Genomic DNA, 15013 nt, shown 5'->3' with positions numbered 1-15013 from the left:
TCCTGCTGTGATGATTTTTAAGGTTTGACTTGAAAGCTGGGAAATCCACAAAGTGTCAGTGAAGGGGTGAAATTCCCTCATCTATCCTCTTTGCTGAGCTTCAGCAGAGCGGCACGGGGAGCAGAGCCGGGGTTCGGAAGGGCTTTGAAATAGAACCGTTAAGGAGGGCTGAGGACGAGCTCTTGGCTGCGTTAGCTGGCTCCTCTAGATCGCTCGGAGCCTGTGTGCTTCTGCACAAAGAAGCTTTTCATCCGGGGTATGAGCCACGCTGACCTGGTTCAATTTGTGAGAGTTTTGCTCCCGTCAGTGCGAGTGCGTTTGTTTGGGAGATGGGACAGAACGAGAGCGTTTGTCTCAAAAAGAAAATCCCAGTTCTATCAGAAACCTGAGCAGGAGGAGGATGTGGCCAGGTGAGCAAGATCTGCAGTTGTTGCAAAACCATGATTTTTTTAAAAAGAAACCAAAGAAACCTCAATACCCAATGTGGAGACTGATTTTTGGAATGGTGAGAAAGGCTCCTAGCCTCGGGGGCGAGTCCCTGTCTCCTGCAAACCCCAGTTGCTTCCCCTGAGTGTCACAACAGCAGGATGAACCAAGCCGGGCAGTTGTTTGCAGGTTGGATGGGGCTCTGGGTTTCTCCAACCTGCCCTGCTCTCTGCCTGGAGTGAATACTGTTTTTATTCTATCATGTTAATGTTGGAAGAAGTTGCTGGCATTTGCCTCTAGCAGCTATTTTTACAGCCGCCTGTAATCTTCCAGAGTTATGTGATACCTTTTAGATGTCTGGGTGCAGGAGAGATCCAAGCTGAGGTTTTGGTTGGTTTGGTTTTTTTTTTGATGGAAAGCCAAAAGACTCCTCTTGGCAGAAGTGTGCCAGCCCCACACAAACCAAACGCACCGTGCCCCTCCTCGGGAGGGTAGGCAGAGCATTTCTCCAAGCGTGTCCCTGCATGATCTGCCCTGCCGCTCTCAGCTGTTGGCAAACACGTGTCTCTTGCTCGGCAGCGCCGTGAGCTGGAACCTGGCCATGGCTCTGGGGCTGGAGCTGATCTCTGGTGGGATTGCTTGGGAGAGGAGAGCCCAGTTCCTTTGAAGTTGCTGCACTGTTTAATATTAAAAGTCAGTGGTATTTGCTTGCATGTCTTGGCCAGGTCAGTTTTGTCATGGGGTGTGTTTGCACAGTGAGAGCTTGTTTGGAAGAAAGCAAGAGAGGCCAAAACCAACCCGACACTAGCGTGTCTTGCATCTAATTAGATTTTGGTTCTGGTTTGCTGTGTTCCACGACATCTTTTCCTGAGAACTAGGAATTCATCAGCCCTGGGATCCTTATCCCGGCAGTGGAAACGCCCTGGGTCTGGGTCACCTCCTGGGCACGTGTGCAGGGCTGAGCACAGCGGGGCTGCAAATGCTATTATAATATAAATAAATAACTACAGTCCAACTGTGACGGTCGCACCCAGGGAGACGCGGCGCGGCAGGAATACTGAGCTCAGAAATGAGCCGTGACATTATTTTAGGCTTGGAGACACTTTATGAAAAGTGATTTAAAGGATTGCAGCTGTTTAATTTCACAGATGAGGCAAGTGAGGGGGGATGTTGTGAAGGGGCAGAAGGCAGTGGAAGCAGGCTTGGGCATTTTTCTTTTCCCATCATATAAAACTTGAGGGAGTATCCAACAAAATGGGGAAAAAGATGTTTCAAGTGAACAAACAAAATATGCTTTGTACATACAGGCATGGTCTCCCAGCAGCGTGTTCCAGGAGTTACTGCTGAGTTTGGAGCTGGCAGAGATGATCCAGTACCGGTCGAGTGAGGATGTTTGTTGGCTGGTTTCACTCTTCGGTGCCAGCTTTGGGCAGGGCTGTGAACCTGTGAGTCTGATCCAAACTCAGCTCTGATGGGTGATGCAGCAAACAGGCTTTTCTGCAGGGTAGGTTGGTCTCCTATCTGTATCGGGGTGTCGTCCTCCTCCTCACTGAGAGGCATCTGGTCCCAACAGCTTCCACGGAGGCAGGATGTGAAAATGGTGCAATATTTTATAATGAACCTAGATTTAGTTTTGTAATGACCCTAGATTTAATTCCATCTTACTAAAAAATTACTTCTAAAAAAACTTAGACAAGCGTGCCTGCTAGAGAAGAAGGAAACCTGGTGTAAAGGTTCTTCTTTGTTTGACTTTCTTCAGGTAAAACTAAAATCACCAATAATCAACAGTTCCTTCTGCTGAGCACTGCATGGTTCTTGGAGTGCAGGGGAAATGTTTTTGTTTTATTCATTAGCTGTAATGTTGGGGTGTTTCGTTGGCTTCTGTCATGTTCAGCTTGGGAACAGAGGAATTGTCTGAATGCTCCGTGACCTTTAGCTAAAGGTGAAAGAACACATTACTTATGCTCTTAACCTTCTAATGTGGCCCAAGTTCATGTTCTCTCAAAGGAAACTTTCACATGAAGAATACTCTTTTTCAGGCAACCGGTAGATATTTTCTGTAAACAGATCCATTTCCTGCATAGTGCATGTCCCTCTTTCCTTTTAAAGCCCCTTCGTGATCAATATTCCCTGGAGATAGAAGGGTTTCCCTCTCTTTCTTCCCAGTTTCTTGCTGTGCCTTCCTTACCAGGCATCCTTCTCCCATTAGGGCTCTGACATTTTGGTGCTGTGGGAATGATGTGGCTTTGGACACAGGCTGGGCTTTCCAGGAGGGTGGTATCAGCTGCAGGAGACTTTGGGGACTGGGGCACACAAGGTGTTATCGTGCAGCTGTCTCTGTGTTAAAACAGCTTCTGCTTTTGGGGTACTTTTACTGTTTTACTGACTAGAGATATTAAACAGTTTGGGGATTGGTGGGATTGGGGTGTGTGCACGTGCATATGAAATTGGTGCTCCATCGTCACTTGAATCCCCTCAGTGAGCACTGTCCCCTCCCTGAAAAACAAGAGGTGCTCAGCATCCCTCCTGCATGCTGTTGGCTCTGTTCCCTGCAAACTGCTTCAGCTGAGATGGAAAGGTGAGCTTAATTCTTCCTTAACCCCTCTGCGCCAGCTTTGAGACCTTCATGCTTTCTCCTGTGCCACTTCTGTCTGGGAGCAGCTCTGTAGTTCCTTCATCAAACTCCTTGTTTGCAAAACAGCACTTGTGCAGGAGCATCCCAGCCCAATCAGTTGGGTTTTTTGGGTTTTTTTGGCCCATGATAAATAACTTCCTTGTCTGTCTGAACCAGAGTGAAGAGGTTGATGCAAACTTAGGTGTTGATTTGGTGTCTTAGTAAATGGTGGCCTAGGGGAATCATAGAATCACACAATTGCCTAAATTGGAAAAGACCTTTAAGATCGAGTTCAATCATTAATCTCACACTGGCAAGTCCCCTACTGACCATGTCCCTCAACACTATGTCTACATGACTCTGAAATACCTCCAGGTTTGGAGACTCTGCCACTGGGCAAACCCTTCCAATGCCTGAGAACCCTTTCAACAAAGAAACTCTTCCTAATATTGAGTGCCTTCCCTGCCCAGACTCCTCCCAGTAGTTAGAGCTGGGCAGGTTAAACCCAGCATCCTGCCACGGAAGGTGCTGTGAGGAGATGGAAGTCGTTGAGATGGCAGGAGCTAGCTCATCTCCACAGTGACACGATCAGCGTGGCAAGGCGATGCCAGGTAAGGCTGTGGAGAGGCAGTGGTTTGCATTACATACGCGAGGCGCCTTTGCTGCTGTGTTGGTGTTCCTTGGAGTAGTTATTCACACTTTTATCTGCTGGAAGCAAAATGCCAGTCTGTGTCGGTGCTCCAGGAACTTACAGAACGGAAGAGTTTATAGTGCCAAATGCTAAAATCCCCCAGGCTGTGAAGAGCCTCCTCCAACCACCTCCGAGCGCAAAGCAAAGCCTCCTGCTACCAGCTGCGCCGCTGAGCGGGGGGCGGTTCGTGCCAGAGATTTGCATCCTGAATTCTGCCTGCCGGGCTCCAGCGAACGCTTTAAGGAATGACATGAAATAAAGAACATACCTTGGAAATACCAGCTCTGATAGTCTGTCACGAGAACTCGGCGCAGTCTCTCTTGAAGTACTTGGAGGTTGACAGGGAAGGATTGCATGAGCTCTGAGCAGCTCACTGGTGGATTTGGGAAATTGGCTTTCTGCTGTGGGACTAGGAGAGCATGGAAGTGGAGGAACAGGCACCTAATTCCCTGCCCTGGAGTGCCTCTCCTATTGCCAAGAAGAAGTTGGCTTACAGCAGTTTGTATTTAAAGCTCGTTTTCCCTAGGATACAGCCTTTATCCAGAACAGTTCTTTTTCTTCAAGCTACTGTAAACTTCTGTGGCTGCTCCATAGCCTGCTTTTTGGATGTGATTTGGTGCAGAGGGTGATGCTTTGCTTTTGGTTAATCTCAAGATTGTGAATCCACGGGGGAAGAAAAAACTTTCACTGTGTATGTGGTTTAGCAAAGGTGGAGACCCACTAAAGCCACTTCTGGAGACACAAAGCCTTTGCCTGCACTCCTAGCCTGCCTCTGCCTGTGTTGCCTCACAAGCCCCTGGAGATACCTTCTGCAGGTCTGGGGGCTTTGACTTGTTTTCACTGTCACCACATTTTTTCAAAATACTGAGCAAGTCAGGTTCTTTGACCTGAAGGATTTGCTTGTAAGGAAGTATAGGAGAGTGCTGAGTGGGGGATGTGGAAAGATGAAAGGGTCCTACATGGACCTGTAGATAGGTTATAGGTGTTGTGGGGGACTCCCCGTGGCAGAAGAGATGATGATGATGAGCAAAATGACCTGGTGCTTCTAAGGTGGAAGTTCTGTGTTGTGTGAAGAGACCTGTTCCATCCCACATGGGTGTTCACCACCACAAGAGGCTCCAGAAAGCAGAGCATGAGGGGTGAGGAGTGGAGGAAGGACAGACAGATCATTCCCAGCTCAAAAGCGCCTGGATGTGACTGGGACAAAAGTCTTGTGATGGAGAGAGACTCAAAAGCAGCACTGTAATGGATGTGCTGCTGCTCTGCGGGCTCCTGGGGCTGGCGGGAGAGGGCTGGCGGCTGGCTCCAGCACCCGGCACCGGTCAGATGACTGGGAAGCCACAACAGCTGAGAGCTGCCCCCACCAAGACGTGACTTCTCCATGAATGGCATAGTCAGACGGGACAGCTAAAGGCTGCTGACAGCCCTGGTTTGCTGGAGAGGCGGGGGAGAGGGCGTCGGGAAGGACGCGTTACTGTGCAGCTGGTACAGACACTGATGGTGCTGGCAGCAGACGTGGCCTCAGCCCAGGGATGGCAGCAGAAATCAATGTCTTCCAAGAAGGGGCCACGCGCAGTGTGGTCACCTCCTAAAACAAAAGGCCAAGTCAGCAGCGTCTGAGAGATGGATGGCAACGAGACTGTGTCGGAACAATGAGGGCATTTGTCTTTTCAGCACATGTTGCATCCCCGTAGGCAAGATAAAAATGCCTGTATTCAGCCAGGTTTTTATTACTGACCTTATCTTCAACAGTAGAGCTGATTGTGGAGGAGTTGTTGTTTGTTTTGGGGTTGTTGGTTTTTTGTCGTTTTTTTTTTTTTTCTTAAATCTGCAGTGAGCTCCTCCCAGGGTTTTTGGGAGGAAGTTGGGCAGACAACACTGTACTTGGGGACAACCTGTTTTGATCAATAACCACCTCCTTTGCATTTCAGTGGAGGTTTTTGGTAGCAGAGAATGGGCTCCTCTTTGGGGAGGCTGTGGGCGATGGGCTGCGTGCCGTGCTGGTCCCTTTGCAGTCCTTGCTGCATCTGGATCTCATGCAACAACAGCTCTGCTACTGCCCTGGTTCCTCCTAAACATCCCCCCTTCCTCTTACCTGAATTGACTTTGGGGAAAAAATTATTTTCTCCAGGCAAAGGCTAAAAAGTGCATTTCTCGGTCTGATGAGCAGCTGCTGTGCTGCCAGCGCCGAGGGGTATCCAGGCACCAGAGAGCTTTTCCTTTTAATGCAAAAATAGGTCACGCTCACGGCTGGCAGAAGGAGATTTAAAGCAACTTCTTTTTCAAAAGTTGAGGGTGTGCAAAGCAGGGATGGAGGATATCCCCTGTCTCTGGCAAAGCTGCCAGAGTGGTGGCCATGCCGCTTTGGCCACCCCACCTTGGACTGGAGAGCTGGTCTGCCTGGCTCGCAGGTGGCAGCAGTTGCCAGCCCAGCTTCCTGCTGCCCCAGGGTTGCATGGAGGGGATCAAACAGCAGTTTATTGCAAAAATTAATGGGTGGGTGGTCCAAGGCCTTTGCAGGTTTCAAGCTGAGATACACTGCTTCGTGCTGGCTGTGTGCTCCCGGGGGACGGGGGAGCTTTGCAGTCCGAGTCTGAGACTGTGTGGTCAAGTCCTGGCCACCATGTTTGGCCACTCTGACTTGTGTGTCCCCTCTGGCCATTGTCCTTGTCTGGGGAATAGCTCTGGGCACCAGAGGCCCAGGTTGTTCTTTAATTTGGGGAAACACCAGCAGCAAAGCAGGAGGAGGAGAGGGATGGAGCACGTGGCTGGTGTGGGCGCTGCTCCGGGCAGTGCTGTCTGCAGCTGCTCTCACCTCCTCTTGGGAAATAGCAGTGGAAACCAGGACACTCGGTGTGAAGGTGAGGTGTGGGGTGGAGCAAAGTCCTCAGATCCACCAGAACCAGTGGGATATTGTTGGGGAGATGACAGGAGTTTGGGGCACAGAGGGTGGCAGCTGTGAAGTGCCCAGCTCTGGCTCTGTGTGCCACCCAGCCCCACTGCCCTCACCCATCAGTTCCCCGGTGGTTAAAGGGGGTCCCAGAAGGGCACACGTGCTGCTCACGAGCAGCAGGAACAGCCCAGGCACCTCTTCTAAAATGAGGTAAGGGACAATTTACAACTAGAGAAATAAACAGGGGTGCTTTGGCATTGTTTTTTGCTCACTGTTTGGACCATTCCATTCACTATTCATCAGCCTCGTTTAGGTTAAACGCCTGGGAGTGCTGCAGTGGAAACAGTGCATCGTTAAGAAATAAAAATTACTCGCAATACAACGCTGGGCGAGCTCATAATGACCAACCCACAACATAATCCTTCGTGGAGGTGGCAAGGAGCTGGGACTTGCTCCTCGATGAGCGTGTCCTGTGTTCTGGCTTGTTTGCCTGCCTGCAAAAGGTGACGAGGACAGTGTGGGGCGAGGACAGTGTGGGACGAGGGTTCCTGTGCCCAGGCAGCTCCACAGGTGCAGTGCTGGCACTGCCTGTGCCCGATGCTGTGATTAGAGGCGGCTGCTGTCACCAGTGCCACCCTCCGCCGGGGAGCCGGCTCAGCTGGCGGATGTGGTGACTGACCCTGGGACGGCTCCTCCTCGGCGTCACAGCAAAACAAGAGCGGTGGTTTTTAAGCGAAGCTGTCTTTGCACCGAAACTCAGCGGGGAGCTCCTGGTTGCTTTCTGGGCTGACGACGTGGTAAGAGGTAGGGGATGGATCTCGTGCCTTGGGCTGCTGGAGCTGTGCTGCAGGTGGTTGGCTGGCTCTGCTCGGGCTCTCCATGGGTTTGCTCCAGAGCCATTTTCCAAGGAAGCCAGAAGCACTGGGCGTTTGCACTTGTTTTCTTTTGCTGGAGGGAGGAAGAGAGGAGGAGCAGCTCGCCTTTCTGTTGCAAGACCAGCTTCAGGCTTCCTTTCTGCAGGCCTCTTGTCTTGGGGGTCTTCTCATGGGGGGCTAATTCTCCCAGCTGTGGGAATACCAGCTGAGTGGAGCAGTTGGTAGATGTCTTGTCCATATGGATGTGCCCTATGCTGGAGCTGGGAGAGCAGGGTCAGAGCTGCTGTTGGCTGCGGCGTAGCGTTCTCTGACTCTGCGTGCTGCAGGTCAGCACCCAGGGGTGCTTCCAGCATCATTTTCAAACCTCCCTTTCTTCCTCCTCGTTGGAGGTCAGGCAACCCGGACCCAGGCAGCTGCAGGCAGGGGAAGGAGAAATGAAGCGCAGCAGCAAGTGCACGCGTTCAAAACAGAAAGCGAGAGAGGCAGCAAGGCTGCGCGGCTGCAGGCAGTTCTTAGTTCAGTGTGTAGGTTATCCCGAGGTCAGGGGACAGCAGAGAAGACTTTTGCTGGAGACATTATGGTAGATGAGGCAGCAGGCTGAAAGCTTTCAAAAAAATGGAAAAAAGGGGAAAATAAAAAAAGGCTTGATTTTTTTTGTGGGGTTTCTTTTGTTTTGTTTTCTGTGGGGCTGTCTGTGGTTTTGGCTGCCGAAGGTTTTTCTGTAATACTTCATCCACTCTCCTGTCTGTAGCCGGTTTGATGAGTGTATCTAAACGAGCCTGATTGATAGACTCAGGTTATTTCGAGTCAGAGGATTTTCCAGGAAAGGGAGGGAGACGGCGCTCTGGGATCAAGTAATAACACAAAAAAGACCTTGAGACTGGGAGTGCTTTCACCGCTCCCCTCCCAGCTGGGAGGAGGCGTCCAGCCTTCCTCGCTGGCAGCGAGGGACGCGTTCGGCACCTCTGCTGGGCACAAGCACCTTTTCATTCTGCTGCGTGAAGAAGGGCATTTTACTGAGGCTGCTTTTGGCTCTTTAACATTTTATTTATGTAAACGTTGGCTTTGTGCTGTATGGTTTTGCCGGGGTGATTTACAGCACTGTGGACACTCTTGGGGTTTGTCCATCTCTGCGGATGCTGCTGGTGCTGGCTCAGCCCAGCCAGTGGATTTTGGTGGTGTGGGACCAGGAGCTGCTCAGAAGGACCCACTGGAGCCAGCTCTCATCAGGGCAGGTTTCTGGCTTTGTCTAGGCAGAAAGCAGCTGTATTTCAGTCACTTACCCCGTAAGACTCTTCCTCACTGGTTGCTGCAGTGGTCGTGAGGTCTGTTGTCCTTCAGCATCACCCATGTCAGGTTTCAGCTGAAATGGATTTGATGGAAGTGAAAGGGACTCAGACCCCCATGTAAAGGCCAGAGGTTTGCTGCAGCTCTTCTGACTTCATGTAAGGTGCTGAAGTTTGGATGTGAAGCTGCACCCAGCTACAGGGATCCAACCTTCCTCTCCTGGCTGGGTAACTTGGTTTTCCAGGTCTCCTCCTGATCCGGGCCTGCTGCTGCCCTGGGCAAGTGTGGGGTGTCCAGGCATCGGTGGGTGGGTTGTTGCAGGAGCAGGAGGCACCAGAACAAGGATGTGTTTAGCAGGGTTATGCTGTGGAGCTGCCACGGGGATGCTGCGGAGAAACGTGCTGGAGGACGGGATCCTCCTGCCAGTGCTTTGCGGTAGAGGTGTTTGTGGGGAATCTCTGTGCTGTATCTCCCCAGCTCAGACAAGTTTTCTAGCTGCTTATGAGGCTGCTCCCATGGCACTGTGTGGTTTGCTTCCATCGGAAAGGATGGATGGACTAGACTGAGTAAAGTGCTGCTCTTGTGGCCAGTGGAGAGCCGCTGCCAGAGATGTGTGTGGGACAGGAGAGAGGAACCTGGACTGTGGCAGCTCACCCTTGGCATCTCCGGGCTGGTTCTCAAACCATCCGTGGCTCTAGATGTTCCTTTCACCTGGGGTTACATTTTGTGAAGCTGCTGTTTTATGGGGAGAGTGATAAGGTCTTGACATTGAGACTTCCAAAGTGATTTTGATTGCTTTGCTTTGAGTTTGTTTTGGAAACTTTCCCCCTCTGAGTAAAGCAGCTTAATTTCTATCAACCATGTGCTCAATTCTACTTTTTGCTCATCCTCTCTTCTTCTCTTTGCATCTCTCCCTGCCCTCTGCAAGCCCTTTTCCCACCTCCCCAAATCTGTTGATGTGCAAGAGCCCCTGACTACATGTGGTCTTTCTGCTTCTTTAAGTTCTATTTCATATTTCTTTAAAATGCTGCTGAACAAAATTGAAGCCTCTTCTGAAGGCAGCTCATAAACCTTTCCAGCGTTTACGTTTGAAAAACACAGTCATAGCTCACTGTGCAATTTACTGGAGTAACTTTCTGAGCAATTAATCCACCTACGTCCTGCCAGGTCTCCTGCTGTTCCTTTGACAGTTCATCACAGGGCACAGAAATCTGGCAATTTTAATCCTCCTCACTAATTTTTAGGTTATGTTTTCTGCTGGTAAAACTGAACGTGGATGTGAAGAGAGCGGAGCAGGTCAGAGTGAGTTGGGTGATGTCTGGAAAAGCAGGAGCTGGTGCTCGCTGGCCTTGCCCTTGGCGGGTAAGCCGGAGGGGCACATCTGCCATCCTGTCCCTGAGCTAATGACCTGGCCTAACGAGCTTCCCCGTCACTTCAGGCCCTGCCAGCGGGCTCTGAGCTCCACCAGCCATTTTCTGATGGGGGTTAGAGGAGGAAAAGGCAAAGCTCAGCTGAGTGTGGGCAGGGAAAAAGGAAAAACAGATGGTTCTGGGGACATGCAAGAGCCTTTTTTTTTTTTTTGTTTTTCCTCAAGGGCACAGCCTTTGAGCCTGGTCAGACAAGTCATTCTTGTTTATACACCCACAGAAGGTGATGGTCCTGGTTGTGGGCCTATTGGTGTGTCTTCCCAGACATGATGTGTTTGTTTTGTAGGTGGATGTCAGGAGCTGCATCACTATTTTATTTTTATTTTACTTTTATTTTATTTTATTTTTGAGGGAGGCTCATTGTAGGTAGTGATTCTGCTTTGGCTGTAAAAGCTAATGGGCTCCTTCACTTCAGATGTTCGAGTTTTGTCCCATTTGTGGTTGGACTTGTAGCATATTCTGTCCTACAGCCCCCCAGGGCCTCCTGTACAGATGAAGAAAAAGCAGACTGACAAGGTAGCATCCTTCTTGAACCTGGATTTACGGCAGAAGTGGAACATCCCCGTGGGGATGAGTAGACACTGTCCCAGTAATCCCCTCCTTATGTGGCAAGAACCTGTCTGAAGACACCCGTTGCTCCAGAGAGGTTGATGTCTGAAGTGGCCAGGCTGGATATGGAGACCAGGATTTGGGGCTGGCAGAGGTCCCTGGTTCCTGGCGTTTCCACACCGTTGCCTGATGCTGGGAGAGATGAACTCAGTTCCAAAAACAGGTGCACCTTTCTAGGCAGAAGGAGAAGCAGTGGCTGTCAGACCCCACCACTCCCCTTCCTCCTCCATTTGACATTTGGCCTTTTCAGCTTTTGGGTGAGACAGCCTGAGTGTGGGGTAGGGGATCTACTTTTCTTGGCTCCCCTGGACCAAGTTCTTACAATTTCTGGTTTTTTTCCTGGCCTTCCAGAAACCTACTATACATACATCTTGTTTTACCCTGTGATGGCCAAAGATGTTGGGCTTTGATGCTCCCTTCTACTCTGCAGCTGGCTGGAGGAGAGCCTGGCGTCCAGCACTGGGCTGCTTGTTCACTTCCAGCTTGGGAGAGGGGGTCTTTGGGGACAGGTTGTTGCTATTTAAGCTCCCAAATCCTTTCTTTACCTGCCATGCACCTTGCTGGGGCCCTTCTCCAGCTTCCCTAGTACTGAGCATAACAGTCTTCACGACAGCAGATCAGATAATTTCTGTTGCAGCTGTTAGGGCTGACAGTTCCTTGCCCACAACCCCAGCTGCATGCACTTGGCATTTTGTTTATTGATTTTATTGATTTTATTTATTTATTTTAAATTCTGAAATGTCTTTTTTTTTTCCTTTTGAGGGAGTTGGGGCTTTTTTTGTTCCAGCTGAGAACTGTTCAAAATAGGCTCCCAGGTGGGATTGGTTCTTCTAATGTAAATGTATATCAGTGTTACCAGGGATATTCTGTGGCAGGGCTTTCTATGCCATTGCTGAAGGTCTTAGTTAATTAGATGATTAGTCTGCTGGTCAAGTATCTATCTGCAAATAAAAAATAGCGGTTGAATGTAGCTGCTAAAATACTGTTGCTGGAATCAGTCTGTGGCACAGAGCAGGAGGGCTTCTTATTTAATTAAAATCAGGAACATACTGTACTGTACTCTCCAAGGGTCAAGGAACAAAAGGGATGTACACATAATAAATAGCAAACTGTCCTTTCAAACCTCTTGAGCTCAGCCCAGGGGAGCTGGGTTTAAAGGGACACTCTCAAGATAACATTTGTGATTCTTTCTTTTTTTTTTAATGTTTTTTCTTTCTCCATACCGCTGTGTGGATCATTGAAGGTGAAAATATTCTGTGACTCTTAATTTTCTTCTTACCTGTTCGTCGTCTTGGATTTGAAGTTGTCATCGGGACCACTTAGATGACAGAAATCACTGTGTGTGTGCTTGGTGGCTGGGTTGAGCTTGCTGGTGTCCCATCCCAGGAGCCAGCCTGCGAGAAGCCCCAGTAGAAGGCTGGAGGCAGGATGGACCGGGGCCCAAGCTACCATCCCAACGTGGTGTGTGACTGGGGGTTACTGGGAACCCTTCTTGTGGGGAGGGAAGCCCTGAGCTGTGTGCTCCAGTACCCAGTGCTCCAGAGAAGGGGTATCTGTATGATTTCTTCTGAGTTGTTGGTGCTCAATGTTTGCTTGAAAGTTGCCACCAGCCTCACGAGCTCTCCTGTGTTTGTTCCCACAGGACGTCGCGCTGTTGGAGTACCAGCATCATTCCAGGGATTTCGCTTCCCACCTCCCACCGGGGTCTATCATGCAGCCGCAGCGGCGGAGGCCGTCCCTGCTCTCCGAGTTCCAGCCGGGCAATGAAAGGTACCAGCTCCTCACCTTCCCCCAGCCCGTGGGCATCCCGACTGCGTTAGCCAGTGTTTTGCAGGGGAGGGCTGAGAGACCTGGGCAATGTGTGTCAGTACTGACTGTGCTCGGTCTCTGGGTCAGTCTTGGCTTCGTTGCACTCATGCCAGTGACACCTTTCCCTTCTGGTTTCTTCCCTTGGACTGTCACACATTTTAAAGATACCTTAAAAATGACAACCAACAAAAAAACCCCACCCTCCTCAGGTCTGGGAAGCTACATGTGGCTGTAACTGGTTGCAGTGTCTTTTTTCAACATGGAGAATAAAGCCACGTGGTTGGGCTTGATTTGTGGCTCCCAGGGCTGAAGGGAGGAGTGAGAAGAGCTCGTCTCCACTGCACATCTCCGCTTCCTCTTCGCTGCTCTTCCTCCTGCTTTCATTGGTTTTGTTTCTCCTCCTACATTCTCCTCACAACTTTCTCCAAGCTACTTTTTTTTTCCTGTCAGCTCCCCCCACAGCTCTCCCTGTGCCACCAGTGGCTTTCGTGGCCTCTCGTGGAAGGCTGGCAGTGGTTTTGGGTGCTACTCGGGCAAGCGCGGTGTGGCTGGAAATGCCGTAGATGCTTTAACCACAGGAGCTGATGTGTTCTGAAGGCCGTCACTCTCACTCTCTGTTTGATCACAAAACGTTGCTCTCTCACAGTTTCTCTTCTGTATTTGGAAAAACACTGACCTGGAAGTGAAATTCGAGCCCTGCTACAGTAGATTTATGCAAAGCATTTTTTTTTTAACGCTTATTCTGTGCAGAGTCACAGAGAGGAATCTGTTTCTCTAAAATCATCATTGTTAGAGGAGAGGAGAAAGAGGATGCCTGAGGACACAGATGCAGACAGGACCCTGTTTTTCCAGTGAAAAGGGAACAAGCAGTGAAGCATTTCACCATGGACATAGTGTTTTAAGTATGAATCAGGAGTTGGTGACAAAAAGCTGCTGAGTTGTAACTTGCTGGAAGGAATGGAGTGCTGAGATGGTCCCATGTTTTGGGGCTCTCTGAGCAAGAAACTCATTGAATGTCAGGGTCAGGCAGCTGGACATCCCCATAGCTGAGCCTGGTGGGTCAGGCAGGATGGGGAGAACCAGTTCCTGCAGTGTCAGACCATCATGGGCTCTCCTCCCTCGAGGATGATGTGCCTCCTGCTTCCCACCCAGGGCAGCCCAGTTCTGCAGGAGATGATGGGGAGTTGCAGGTTGCCCTTCCCTGAGTACATCAGCCTTGAGAGTCATCGTCACCCCTTGGTGGATGGGTAGAAACTTGAGCTCCCTGTGCAGCAATTCTGGCTTGGAAGAAGGAAAGAAAACTTGAACCACTCTGAATCTGTTGCTGTAGGGATTTAGGGAAAGTTGGCTCTGTCTGTCTTTGCAGGGATGTGCTGCTTTCCTTGATGGTTTTTTTGGTGGCAGGCTTTTTCTTGGAAGGATCCACAGACTTCCCCTTAGCTTGCTCGGTTGGCTGTGCCAACTGGACTGCAGGAGTGAAGAGAAGTATTTCAGGATCTGCTGTTGGTACAAGTCGTACCATGAATACTTGTAGAGGAATGTCATGGCAAGGTGACAAGGATTAGGGGTTTTTTTCCTTCTATATATATATTTTGGTTTGCAAAAGAAGTGAGAAAAATGGGGTTGAGTGTTAAATGGCAGGTGCCAGTGAGGTGAAGGGGCTGAAAAATAAAGGAAATGAATTTTTCTGACTTTTTATAAGTGTTATGATTTTAGAGCAAGAATCTATATCAGCAGAGGAATGCTGGGATGGATTATGGCTTCTTTGGCAGAAAACACCGCTGTAAATAAGCAGTATGCATGTTAACACAGTATATTCCACCTTTACCCAGAAGAAGATGAGTCACTATTTTCATAGGAGATTATTTTCCCTGTTCGTTAGACCTTTTTGGGAGTCTTTCTGCTCAGGAGTTGTGAGGAATTGGAAGAGTTTGCCCGGTGTTGATCTGACGTATGACATTTAGGATACTTTAAGCAGCTGCTGTGTTTCTGCAGCCACCCGCGATAGCCACGTGCAATAGAGCACGAGAGCAGGTCTAATTACTGTGCTTATTGAATGTGATTAATCCTGCTGGCTGAGGAGCCCGGGGAGCGCTGGGGGGAGCCGGGGGGGTGTGCGTGGCCACTGGAAATCATGTGCAGCTCTTGGTCTTCATCTGTGCTGGGCCAAATGGCACCGACTGCTCCCGAGTTAACAGCGCGACCGATCTGGTTTTATTTATGGTCTTTAATTAAGTTTCCATTTTTAAAGGTGACCCTTTTCTCAGGAGTGAGCGGCGGTGCGGCTGAAATCCCTGCAACCATATATCTTCGTGTCTTTTCACACTTGAAATGATGTTCTGGGAGCTGCAATTTTTTTTTTTCTTGTTCCTCTCCATAAAT

General features: G+C 49.8%; 1 protein-coding gene across 1 annotated transcript in view; it reads left to right on the top strand.

Moving 5' to 3' along the window:
* LOC104527416 (nuclear receptor corepressor 2-like) overlaps positions 1 to 15013 on the top strand; it is a gene marked incomplete at its 3' end in the record, with an annotated part of 22067 nt that overhangs the window by 1533 nt on the left and 5521 nt on the right. The window contains exon 2 of the mRNA XM_010171134.2: positions 12465 to 12592. Within this exon, the coding sequence (XP_010169436.1) occupies positions 12465 to 12592 (128 nt within the window). The remainder of the gene's footprint in view (positions 1 to 12464; positions 12593 to 15013) is intronic.

The sequence above is a fragment of the Antrostomus carolinensis genome, unplaced genomic scaffold (genome assembly GCF_000700745.2).
Source record: "Antrostomus carolinensis isolate BGI_N321 unplaced genomic scaffold, ASM70074v2 scaffold5517, whole genome shotgun sequence".
NCBI classification, from domain to species: Eukaryota; Metazoa; Chordata; class Aves; order Caprimulgiformes; family Caprimulgidae; genus Antrostomus; species Antrostomus carolinensis.
This window is presented reverse-complemented; position numbering and strand designations above follow the sequence as displayed.